Source organism: Strongylocentrotus purpuratus, unplaced genomic scaffold, assembly GCF_000002235.5.
Source record: "Strongylocentrotus purpuratus isolate Spur 01 unplaced genomic scaffold, Spur_5.0 spur5_scaffold_21, whole genome shotgun sequence".
Lineage (NCBI taxonomy): Eukaryota > Metazoa > Echinodermata > Echinoidea > Camarodonta > Strongylocentrotidae > Strongylocentrotus > Strongylocentrotus purpuratus.
Genome location: NW_022145607.1, coordinates 20,076,795 through 20,089,820, shown reverse-complemented (window position 1 = coordinate 20,089,820; position 13,026 = coordinate 20,076,795). Strand labels below are relative to the sequence as shown.

Genomic DNA, 13,026 nt, shown 5'->3' with positions numbered 1-13,026 from the left:
CGCCAAACCTCCTTTTGTTATTTACAAACCTGGTTTGTAAATAACAAAGGGAGGTTTGGCGAAACAAAAGGTGGTTTGAGCTCAAACCTTGCTTTGTGAATTCGGGCCAAAGGGTTTATAATTATGATTGCAGCATGAGCTAAATCCAGGAATCTGAGACAAAGATACCCAATCCGTTTAAAAGGTACTGTCTGAAATCTCTATCGTACCAGCTGCCAGCTAAAGGAGAGGTACACTCAGGTTAAATTTAATCAGATTTAATTGAAACTTTCAGCAGTTTGCTTCAAATTTTTCTGCTTTCATTTGGAGTAGTTGCCTATTTGGGTTGGATTTCCCATTAATGCGCTTCTGGCTCACAACAGGGATATAACACGACATTGTCATATTTCATCCTACGGCCTACTCACCTATCAAATACAATGCCAAACAGCTCCTGCCATAAAGGAGGTGTCAGGTGACCCCATATGTCCTCTGTTGCCTGACTGAAGGTCTGTGGAAACTGTAGACAGTAGTCAGGTGGTGAGGTAATGACTGCCGTACCAGCTGCCAGCTAAAGGAGCGATACAAAGGTTAAAGAGGTTAGGAAGGCCACTTGGGTAGAGTTTTCATAAACAGATAATTTATCAACAACCAAGAAAAATAACATTTGAATAACAAAGCAAATGACATGAAAACTTTAACCCTATTTTAACAGGGCTATTTCAGACCAGGTTTTTACTGGGGGGGGGGGGTCAATTTGACCCCCCCCCCCACCAAGATCTCGGCCGAACGCTGCGAAAATTTGCATACATGTCAAGTGAAGTGTATTGAATACTATGGTAATTTCAATTTTTTTTGAAAATTCACTCATTTGCATATTTATGGTAGATTATGCAAATAAGGTCATAAAGTTTACATTATTCATAATTAAGCATTTTTTTTCACTACATATATTAGTTAGACCATTTGGAATAATAAAAATATATATATATAATAATAATAATAATCTTTTAGTCCACTCCAAATTTTATTAAACCGAAATGAAAATTCTTTTTGCCCAATTGATCGTGAGCCCGGCAGCCACTGAGCAGCGCCAGATCGACGTTGCTCTATCCCTAATTGTTGAGCGCCAAACAAGGTAGCAGCAACTCCCATCTTTTAACGTCTTTTGGTATGACGCGGCCGGGGATCGAACCCACGACCTCCCGGTTGTGAGGCGGACGCTCTACTGACTGAGCCAACACTCCGGTATACAACACAAAAACTTGAAAGAGCCAGGTTATTCCTTATATTATCTAATGTTTTGATAATTTCTTATGTATTTTATCGTTTTCATTGTTTTATTTCATTTATAACTACAATTCAACTATTTTGACCCCAATCAAACACCTAAACTTTAAACAAGACTAAATAGCCAATGTTTTATCTCTTTTTAGGAAACATGACATTTCCATATGTTTTGTACACAAATCACAAAAATGAGCTATTTTTGGGCTGACATGCAAAGATAAAAAATCACGTGACTTTGTAACTTTACGTCCGTTTTTCAAAAAAATTGTTTTAACAGATGCGTAAGACTCGAAAGAAAAAAGTCATAAAAGGAAAATTTTATATCAGCTGCGGTTTTGGAGAAGTCGCAAAATGTCTACAGGGGGGGTCAAATTGACCCCCCCCCCCCCCCAGTTAACGTAGGGTTAAAACTCACTAGACAAATTGGCAACTCACTCTTGAGACTGTGACGTCATTGCCTCACTATCCACTAATCGTTTTCTTTATATTGATAATATGAATTTACAATTTTCCCCTAAAAATCTTATTTCCTCACACCAGCTTCCAAGTTATATTGATAGTAATATCTTTTTGTGTGGATGCACTAATATCGAGTAATTTTTTTCAGTTAAATCATTAATTTGAATTTTGATAAAATATTTATAGAAAAATCAATGAACAATATTCAGAAAAAAATAATTCTTCAAAGTTCATAAAAGATTTTATGAAATATCATGCACGCAATATGATACAAATCAAATAATCTGGTCAAAGCCATGGGTACATCAAGTTTTTGGGGATTAAACTGTATAGAGCAATTGATAAATAGTGAGGCAATGACGTTACAAACTGATAACCCAATTGACAATTTGTGTAGTGATTTTCTTAGTTCCATACTTTTTCAGAAATTCATAACTTCCTTATTAGTTATCCGATTTCACTCAATTATTTTTGCTCTGTTCTTCTGCTAAACTATTTAGAGCAAATTATTTTTGGAGTGGACTTAGGCTTTAACAGGTTAGGAAGGCCAGGTTATGTCGTACCAGCTGCCAGCTAAAGGAGAGATACACACTTAATAGGTTAGGAAGGCCACAAAGGAAGAAAGTTTTCATAAACGGATAATTTATCAACAACCAAGAAAAATTACATTTGAATAACAAGGCAAATGGGTGAAGTTTTTGAAATGTACAGTATGACGTAATGAATGCCGTACCAGCTGCCAGCTGAATGAGAGGTACACTCAGGTTAATGAGGTTAGGAAGGCCACTTGGGAAGACAGTTTTCATAAACAGATAATTCATCAACAACCAAGAAAAATATCATTTGAATACAAGGCAAATGGAAGAGGTGCTTGAAAAGTACAGTATGACGCAATGACTGCCGTACCAGCTGCCAGCTAAAGGAGAAATACAGGTTCAACACATGTTTAAGGTACCATGTTCCATTGACAGGCCAAAAAATGAAAAGGTTTAATTCCAATGGCATTTGAAAGATAATATTTATTTAAAACTTCCCAAAACGGATGGGCTTGAAAATGTCTATAAGTGGGAAAATAACGACCATTAGTTAATGTTGAATTGACTTTAGTGATTGCAATCACTGAACTGACTGAAGAAATGATCCGATATTAAGACCCTTGTACCGAATGGTTGCACATTTTGTGCTGCACAAAGATTCAATCATTTTAATTTTGCCCATTACAAGAATTTTGGCCTTTACAAGAATTGGGTTATTGATATAGACAAATGCTCATGTACCCTTTACAGCTCATTTTATGTACCGGGTATGTTATTACCAAAGAGAAGGAAAAAAAAAGTCACTCACTCAATAGTGTCTGACAGTGAAGTCTAGAAAGTAAATGGGTTTCCTTGCATAATTTGAATATTAGGACACTGCTAACGTTTTACTTTCACAGCTGGACATACGTGACATGTTCATAATTCCTTTAAAGTTCTACAGAATTTGATGTTGGCTTCAAATGAGGCATAGTACCTTTAACAGGTTAGGAAGGCCACTTGTAAATCTAGTTTTCATAAACAGATAATATATCAACAACCCAGAAAAATAAAATTTGAACAACAAGGCAAATTGGAGAGATGTGCATAGTATGAAATAATCACTGCCGTACCAGCTGCCAGCTAAAGGAGAGATCCACAGGTTAACAAGGTTAGGAAGGCCACTTGGAAATCTAATTTTTATAAACAGATAATTTATCAACAACCAAGAAAAATAAAATTTGAATAACAAGGCAAATGGGAGAGATGTGCATAGTATGACGTAATCATTGCCATACCAGCTGCTAAAGGAGAGATCCACAGGTTAACAGGTTAGGAAGGCCACTTGGAAATCTAATTTTCATAAACAGATAATTTATCAACCAGCAAGCAAAATAACATCTGAAAAACAAGGGCAAGGCAAAGGGGAGAGATGTTTGAAAGGTACGGTATCTCAGAGAGCCAAATTGCATTCGATCATTTACAACTTGAAAATTCATAACTTCCCCACCGATTTGTGTCTCTCATTTTCTGTTTTTAAAATAAAAATCAAATTAATATTTTGGTAACTGGAGGTAGTAGTCAGATGGTGATGTTATCACTGCAGTACCAGCTGCCAGCTACAGGAGAGATACATACAGTAGGTTAACAGGAATCTAGTCTTAAGAAACAGACTATTACTCCTTTAAATGGAATGGTTGATAGCAGGCCTTCTCAACTAGTTTATTAGAAGTGCCAAAACAAAAATGTATTGAGGTTGAAGTGCCAACCTGTATGTTTGGTGACTGTGTTGCGAGGGAGCGTAGCGACTGATCCGATAGCGGGAGGGGTTCAGGGGGCAAAGCCCCCGGAAGCTAGTGGATTTTAGGGCTTTTTTAAGGCCCAGATGTGGCATTTTCAATACCTTTTTATTCCATAAAATATCAATCATAATTTCATATTGATGTGAAATAATTAGTACAATTCCTGAGTAAAATCTACACTGGAAGTAAATTTATAAGTAGTTTATTTTCAGTGCAATAAACACGGAAAATGTCAAAAATCAAACAAACAAAAAGGCTTGCTTACATTTTGGGCTTAACTTCGACTGCGACTTTTTGATTTTGCTGAGTTTTTTAATTTTTTCTTTCTTTAATTTTTAATTTTTAATTTTTTGGAACAGCCGCGCGCCATTCCGACTGACCGCAAGCGCCACAAGTGGCGCGCGCACCGCCAGTTGAGAAGGCCTGGTATATAGAGTATACAGCTAGTCTAGGTCAACTTGGTTAGAACAAAGAGTTGGGATCCCTGTTTAGAAGGTCCACTTGGGGATCTGACCTGCAAATTATAAACTGACACTAGTCTGTAGCACAGACCCTACATTTGTTCTCTGACATTTAACCCTATGATATATACATAAACCCTATGATGTTTTCATTTTAATGGGTGCAGCAGGGACCAAAGGCTGTAATAAATTTAACTTGACTGGCAAAGTGCGCAAATTAACATGGTTAGGAAGACCACTTGGGGACGCAACATGTATTATATAATATAATAAGTCAACGAAAAGCGTAGCATCCCCTCGCAGGGTACAAATGGCCTATATGCGTCAGAACAAGTTACCTCCATTGGACTATACTATTATATTACTAGGCAAGGAAGTTAGCCACATTTTCACATATATAAATAGGTGTTTTGCATACCGGTATTTAATGAGCTACGACCTTTCACCTTTGATCTATATTCTCAGAAATCAAACTTAGGCTGTACATGTAATTTGATACCATGTACCTTCATATCAAATTTCATCAAAATTCGTCAAACATTACTCAAGTTATCGAATGGGAACCAGATTCGCATATTTAATGAGCTATGACCTTTGACCTACATATTCGGAAATTGAATTTAGGCTTTGTTTTGATACCATGAACCTTCATATCAAATTTCATTAAAATCCATCAAACATTACTAAAGTTATCGTTCGGAAACCAGATGTGTATTTTTTCGCATATTTAATGAGCTATGACCTTTGACCTACACTGTACGTACTCCAAAATCGAACTTTTTTTTTATATCATGCACTTGTATATCAAATTTCATTAAAATCCGTCAAACGTTACTGAAGTTATCCATCAGAAACCAAATTTGTTACGGACGGACGCACGGAAGGAAGGACGGACGGCAGCGTTACTATATCCCCTCCGACTTCGTCGGCGAGGGGATAAAAAGCAATCTGTTAGATCGGACTCTAAATGAATCCTTATTTCTTTACTCTATTCAATGATTTTTTTTTTTTAAAGCAGAAAATTCTGAATGCAAAGTTAAGAAACGCCTCTCCTCCTCATGATAATTTTGTTTGGGTAATTTTAATTTCTTTTTTTAAAACGTATGAACATGGATGTGACAGCTTGACAGTGTGCTTTGTAGGCATGAGTATTAAATGGATTCCAGGTAGAGCTGGCTAGGGCTCAATTTTGATCAAACAATGATGAAAGGAAGTGGGGTGTTTTTTTTTCTCAATCAAACAAGTTCACAGAGATTATATCCTATTAAAGACAGAGTTACAGTGTAATCATTCTTCAATCAATTCTATATTATTACTGGAGAAGTGTTTAGCGACATGTTGCAAGAATTCCTGGCATTGCATCAAAGGACCGTGGAAATTTGACAAGAGTAAACATTGAGTGATTTCAAGTTGGGTGTTAGTGTTAGTGTTAGTATTTAGAGCAGTCAAGAGCTCTTAAATCGAGCGGAAAATTTACTGATGAAATTAAGAGCCCGATACCGATATCAAAATCGATAGCTTAACACCAGCTGTGACGTCACCACATACTTGATTTCACGACGATGATTTAAAAATAGTACATCAAAACTAAAGATATCATGAAAAGTACATAATAAATTTACACCTGTTTCTCTGGTCTTATAAAATAATTAATTTTACACGTGAGAATATATGAATTACCTGTTTCACATATTTTTATTTGATCGTCAGACAATAAATTGGCGTCGTTCGTGCGTTGACTGTGTGCGGATACAACACTAACACTGAACTGGAAATCAACATTTGCTTAATCCCTAGGGGCTAGTGTTAGTGAATAGGACATTTGTACGTAAAATATTAACACCAGCCACAAAGGTCGGTTCAGCAGACGACAATTTTGCAAAATCGATAACACTAGCTGCCGGAAGTTGACGATATTCAAAGGTCAAAGCCTTAACACCAGCTGATTTCCATTTCTGTGTTTAGGCTGGTGTTAGTGTTTATTAAACACTAACACCAGCCTTAAACACCCAACTTGAAATCACTCAATATGTATTGTGATGACACAGACTGACAGGATAATGCAAATCCTAATATATTTTGCAAAACTCTTGACAGGCAAAGTCAAGATTCCAGAAAACTGTGGCAGCTTGAAAAAGTGCTTTGTAGGCATGGGTATTACATGGATTCCAGGTAGAGCTGGCTAGGGCTCAATTTTGATCAAAAAGTGTTGACAGGAAGTGGGGTGTTTTTTTTCTCAATCAAACAAGATCACAGAGATTACATGTATATCCTATTAAAGACAGAGTTAAACATTCTTCAATCCAATTCTATATAGGATAAATGTTTAGCAGAATGTTGCAAAAATTCCTGGCATTGTGTCAAAGGACTGAAAATTTGATAATAGTAAACAATATGTATTGTGATGACACAGACTGACAGGATAATGCAAATCTTAATATATTTTGCAAAATTCTTGACAGTCAAAGTCAAGATTCCAGAAAAATGTGACAGCTTGACAAAGTGCTTTGTTGGCATGGGTATTATATGGATTCCAGGTAGAGCTGGCTAGGGCTCAATTTTGATCAAAAAGTGTTGACAGGAAGTAGGGTGTTTTTTTTTCTCTATCAAACAAGATCACAGAGATTATATCCTATTCAAGATGGAGTTAAACATTCTTCAATCCAATTCTATAGGAGAAATATTTAACGTGATTGCGAACTCAATACAATGGAATAACATTGAACATTCACTGATAAGAACTTGTAAAAGCAGTGAATGATAAAGAATAAGTCAACATGATATGAAAGCTACAACAAGCATTATGGATGTTCAAGCTTCAATTTGTGATGAAATTTATCTCAAAAAGCAATAACAATACACAGCGAAGTGATTAATAGAATATTTACTTGAAATTGAAAGAGCACTATATAAATCAGACAGCTAACAATGTATGCCTGCTATTCATTTTTTGCATGGTTATACATGTACCAGTACATGAAATTATGTAACAGTACAGCTCCTGCCTGTTCTAAAAATGACAGGAATATAAATAATGAACCAGAAAACACTATGGAATATCAAATTTATTGAATCTAAGGCAATTCACTACAAATTGCTTTCAAGTGATGGTGCATGGGATAAAAAAAGAAATCCTAGATCAAAAAACGTGGGCTGCATAAACTTCTGGCAAAGCAATTTGTATTTCTTGGTGAAAAGGACTCATCTCTTTCCTGGGTAATCAAGTAGGGCATCATAAACAGGTGGATGAATCCAATAAGAAAAACATGACATAGACATTGGAATTGTTCCAAGTATTCTGATGAAAATTTGACGTGTCAACATGATTTGAGAAAAATAAAAAAAATATGGGACATTTACAAATTCGTTTATGAGTAATAAATGTGTCATGAATTAAGTTTTAAATGTAGAAGTACCTTCAGTGGAGCTGCCTCGATTCCGGTTATAGCTTGACACCACTCTCTCATGTACATGACTTCAACGATGGCAGACTGCAAGGCATCACATTCCCATGGCAACCCACTGGTTTCCATGGAGATGACCTCGCCCTCTTCCCCGTCCTCCTGCCCATGCTCTTCTCCTGAAGATGCACCGATTGTTTGAACTTTTTTGTTGAGATCTGATGTGAGAGTGCTGACAAACAGAGCTAGCTTAAGTGCCTGTGGTGCATGGGTCGTGTCAGTCGGGGTCAGAGGTGGAGGGTCACACTGGGTCATTTGCTGACCAATTACTGCAGAGGATATCCACTGTAAAATGAAGAAAAATAAATAAATTGCACATCAGAAAAATGCACAGGTTCAAACACATGAAAAAGATTTGGGAAATAATATCCTTCTCCATGAACAACTACTGTACATGTATGTATTTCTGAGATTTCATTATAAACATAACCTGTACATGTCTATGTAGACAAGTGAAGAAGAAATAATGAAAGAACCTTAGAAGATACAAAATATACACATTTTTGGCTTTAAGCCTTTGTCAAATAATGACAAATTTATTCAAAACCAGTGTTCTTCCATTTGTTCACTGATTGATGAGTTATTTGATATGACAGCAATTAGAGGAAGTACAATCTTTTAGGTAAGGAACAAGATGAACATAAAGCTTTAAGTCCGATCCAAATGTCTTGGTAAGGAAGTCCAAAGGACCCTAATGCATTAACTTGGTTTTGAACCTTGGACCTCCCAGTTATGAGCCCACTGCTCTACCACTGAGCCATTACACTCCCTTAACTCACCTGATTAGCCAGCTCCAGTCTGTGACTACCCCACTCATTTTCAGATGGAAGCAGAGATTCCAATAGAGTCTTCATTACATCCTGATCACTGTCATCATGATTGCCAGGCAACCCATCCAAGATGGCTGCCAAAAAGGCACTCGCGGTTAAACCCAACTGCTCAAACCTATCCAGAAATGGGAATTCAGGATTTAAAAGGAATAGTATACAAATATACAAGTTGCCTTGAGAGGTTCTGGTTAAAACTATGTGCAAGAGGTGACTCCAATAGTACTATTTGCTGAGGGACGCAGCCCCGAAGCAAATGATACTTTTGGAGTCACCGAGGCCCATAGTTTAACCAGTACCTCGAATAGAAGGCATGGTATATTTGTTTTATATCCTGCATCAAAAAATTATTTAAAAAAAAAAAAAAAAAAAAAAATATATATATTTTTGGGAAAAAAAAATTTAGAACAAAAAAAATGTCAATTTTTATCTAAAAAGATTTAAAATATTTTGTTTTCATTAAATTAAGATTTGAAAAAAAAAATTGATTCAATTCACAAAAAAATTCACATTTTTTTTCAACTCCCAAATAGTAAACCAAAATAGTACTCTCATATAGTACTTTCTAAAAATAGCTCAAATATTTTTGGTCATGTGACGAGCTCTCAACCAATCAGAAGCCGACAAATTTTTGATGCAGGATATAATTATATAATATTGACTGGCCTTGAGGGGTATATCAGAAATATTGACCAAGCTCAGATCATATTGCCCCGAGTCGAAAGACGAGGGCAATATGGTCTTAGCGCGGTCAATATTTCTGATATCCCCCGAAAGTAAAGCCAGTCAATATTTTTATTGTTATCCAAATCAGACATCTAGAGCAAATACAGACATCCACCATGACATTCTCAAGAACTGAACAAACTTTGTCAAACCAACACTGTGCATCCAGTGCTTGACAAAATTTTCGATACACTACAAACAGTGTGTATTTGGTGTGATTATTACGTCACAATAGAGTGCGCGCAAAGTGCGCAGGTTCTCGTACGCATAATATTAATAGATGCGCAATGAAAATGCGAGACCGTGGAAAATACCAAGGTATATTTTCACTCGTCTCTCCACGCAAAGTCAATACGCGCAGGGAGACCAAGGAAAATACAAAGAATATACATGTACCCCTCCGTTCCCACTGCTAGTGAAAACTAGGGCAATACGGTTTTGTAAATGACCAGCTCAGATGTCTGATACGGGTAATAATACTTATTATACGTGGAGAAATACAATTTTTAAACGAATTATGAAAGTTACTACAGTACATGTACCTGCTGTTGCATTATTTACATTTTTATCCAAGAATAATCAGATATCAAATTAATAAAAAGTAAAAGTACAATCATTTAAAGGATAACAGGGAACAGAAAATTGCATGAATACAAAAAAATCCTGTTGCTCTTACATTGGAAAACACTGTATGGTATATTAAAAAAGAGCTTTTACATTTCTTAAATGGAGTGCATATCATTTTTTCAAAAATATTGAATGTTCGGGATGACTTTTTTGTAACATCAATTAAATCAGTGTTATGACATATTCATTAATATTCTTTTGATGTATTCTTGTTGAGCTGCAATTTAGCATACAATCAACTTCTTTGTTTATGCATATGTTCTCAATCTATACCAATAATGTTCACATAGGGTGGGAAAGGGAGGGGGACTGAAAGTATTCTTTTAGGTTAAAATAGCATTATGATAATTTGAGGTAGGGAGTATAAAAGTATTCATCAACATCAGGTGACTTACTGGTGTATGTTCCCTTCTTTCTCATTCAATGTTTGTTTGATCCACTGAGTAGTCTTAACAAGCAGACCTTGATCAGTGAGCAAACCACCAGTCTGCTTCACTAAAGACTGCACTCCTTGAGCCCAAGTTTGACGGACTTTCTCCTTCAATGAACCTAGCAAATACAAAAACAATAATAATAATAATATTGATATTTAGGAGCGCTAAAAACAATAAGTACCTTAGCGCTTACAAAAACAAATATATGAAAAGAGGACAAAAAATGTAGTCTCAGTAGATCACATAAATCACTGGGGAAAAGGTGAGTTTTGAGGGATCTTTTGAAGGTGGTAAGACAGGTAATTTCCCTTATGGAAAGAAGGATGCTATTCTAAGTCTTTGATGCAGCTACTGCAAAACGTTTTTCAGCTGTTGAGAGTCTAGATTTGAAAATGATAATACCAATCAATCTTACAATGAAAAGAGGTTAATGAAACAGTTGTAATCTTAAGCATTACTTGTAGAGAAAGTGAACAGGTCAAAATAGAATGCATTGATATAAGACTATTGATGACACTTGGTGAAATTGCTTCAGACAATACAAGTTATCATTATCAAATTTTGACTTTGGTTTTCTATTAATTTTTGTTGTTGGTGTGAAGGGGATCTTCATGGTGACAATGGCAATGATGATGATGATGATGATGATAACAATAAAGATGACAATCATGATGATGACGATGATGACGATGACAATGACGATGACAATGATGATGGAATTGATGATGTGATAATGATGAACATGATTATGAATATGATGATGATGATGATAATGATGACAAAACAAAATGAAGATTATGATGGTGGTGATGATAGTGGTGATGATGATGATGATAATTTTTTTGAAGATAATGGTTGTAATGATAATGATGATAGTTATTATGACAATGATGATGATGAAGATCATCATCATGATGATGAGGAGGAGGACTACATAATTTGATGATTACATACCTGAGAGATTTTGGGCATCTCTGCATTCCAGTTGGAAGATGGCCAAGAGGAGATCAGTAGATGATGAGAGATGAATGCAACCCTGTGGACAGAAAAATCAATTCAATCTTTAAATCATTTACACCCCGTACCTTCTACTTCAAACTATAACTAACTGGCTATCAACTATCGACTTTGACAGACTTTAAAAATATCTAACTTCTCTGTTGGTCGTATTCTTCTGGACAGGAATCTTCTTCATTTTGAGCCGTATAATGAACTCGACAAGTCTTGTTCATTATCCAGTTTTAATTTAACCTTTGTGCAGTGCACCTTCACTAATGCACTCGTAACATATAACATTTATATACTAACCTTAACAGCAGAAAAGAAGTTGGAAGTGACATCACATATGAAACTGATGCACTGGGTTGCCGTGGTGACAGCATCCGGTCTAGTAAGAGCATGGTAGAATCCTACAAGGAGCAGCTCGGCATAGGTGGTGCCAATCAGAGGTTCTGAAACGAAGTAATTACAGAGATAAATTAATGTCAGTGTACATGCAAAGGAAGACCAAAGCTAAGATGGAGTGACGGTCTTAGGAACATCATTGGCCACCCTCTCAATACACTCTACCGGATTGCAGGAGACAGATGCCGATGGAAAGGTCTCATCACATAGGTCACAACGGGTCAGCCAAGACCTATAGGACAACAATGACGTATATGTAAATATACACAGCAATGCCAACAGTTGTCATGATTAGTCTATAGGGATATTGCTTTATCAATTGGAAATTTAACATGAATATTTCTACTTCATGCAGCTATTCTCAATAAGCTATTTATAATAGAATCACGCATTGCGGGTTTGGTTTTTCATGAAAAGATCAAGCACACAATTTCCAACGCTGGAAAAACAAAAGTAAGAAGAAAGTAAACTGGTCCATCGCCCGTACCGTCATGTTTCCCGGAGGACAGGGCCAGAGAGATGAGCTTCCATCCCACAGAGCTCTGTTCCAGCTGTCCTTCAAGGGTGAGACGGCAGAGTTCATCTTGGATGGAGAGGAGCTTCTCACCAAACAGCTCAGACTGGAGCCAGGTGTCCATCGTTGAGGAAAGCTCGGGTTTATCTCTCATCTAAAAAAGAGAAAATGTGTTATCAGTGACAAGTTCTTCCTCTTTTCTCCATTCTTCGTCTCTGTCGGTCTGTTTATCTGCCTGTCTGTCTCTGTCTGTCTCTCTGTCTGTCTGTCTCTCTCTCTCTCTCTCTCTCCTTCCCTCCCTCCCTCTCTCCCTCCCTCTCTCTCTCTCTCTCTCTCTCTCTCTCAGAACTCTCTGTGTCTCTCTCTCTTTCTTTTCCATCAAAATTTTCTCTTGTCCAAAAGTGGGAATGAAAAAAAGTAGCTGTGCACAACAAAAGCTTTACACGTTTCCATTAGATATAGGGATATAGGGATAGAGCAACGTCGATCTGGCGCTGCTCAGTGGCTGCCGGGCTCACAATCAATTG

General features: G+C 36.6%; 1 protein-coding gene across 2 annotated transcripts in view; it reads right to left on the bottom strand.

The window, feature by feature from the left end:
- The window catches only part of LOC594232 (E3 ubiquitin-protein ligase listerin), a 59,122-nt gene that overhangs the window by 32,967 nt on the left and 13,129 nt on the right, over positions 1-13,026 (bottom strand). For both annotated transcript variants that reach the window (XM_030995302.1, XM_030995303.1), the window contains exons 13-19: positions 12,473-12,653; positions 11,890-12,032; positions 11,536-11,617; positions 10,543-10,696; positions 8,747-8,912; positions 7,923-8,252; positions 408-550 (exon numbers count right to left, since the gene is read on the bottom strand). In XM_030995302.1, coding sequence (XP_030851162.1) covers positions 408-550; positions 7,923-8,252; positions 8,747-8,912; positions 10,543-10,696; positions 11,536-11,617; positions 11,890-12,032; positions 12,473-12,653 — 1,199 coding nt within the window. The remainder of the gene's footprint in view (positions 1-407; positions 551-7,922; positions 8,253-8,746; positions 8,913-10,542; positions 10,697-11,535; positions 11,618-11,889; positions 12,033-12,472; positions 12,654-13,026) is intronic.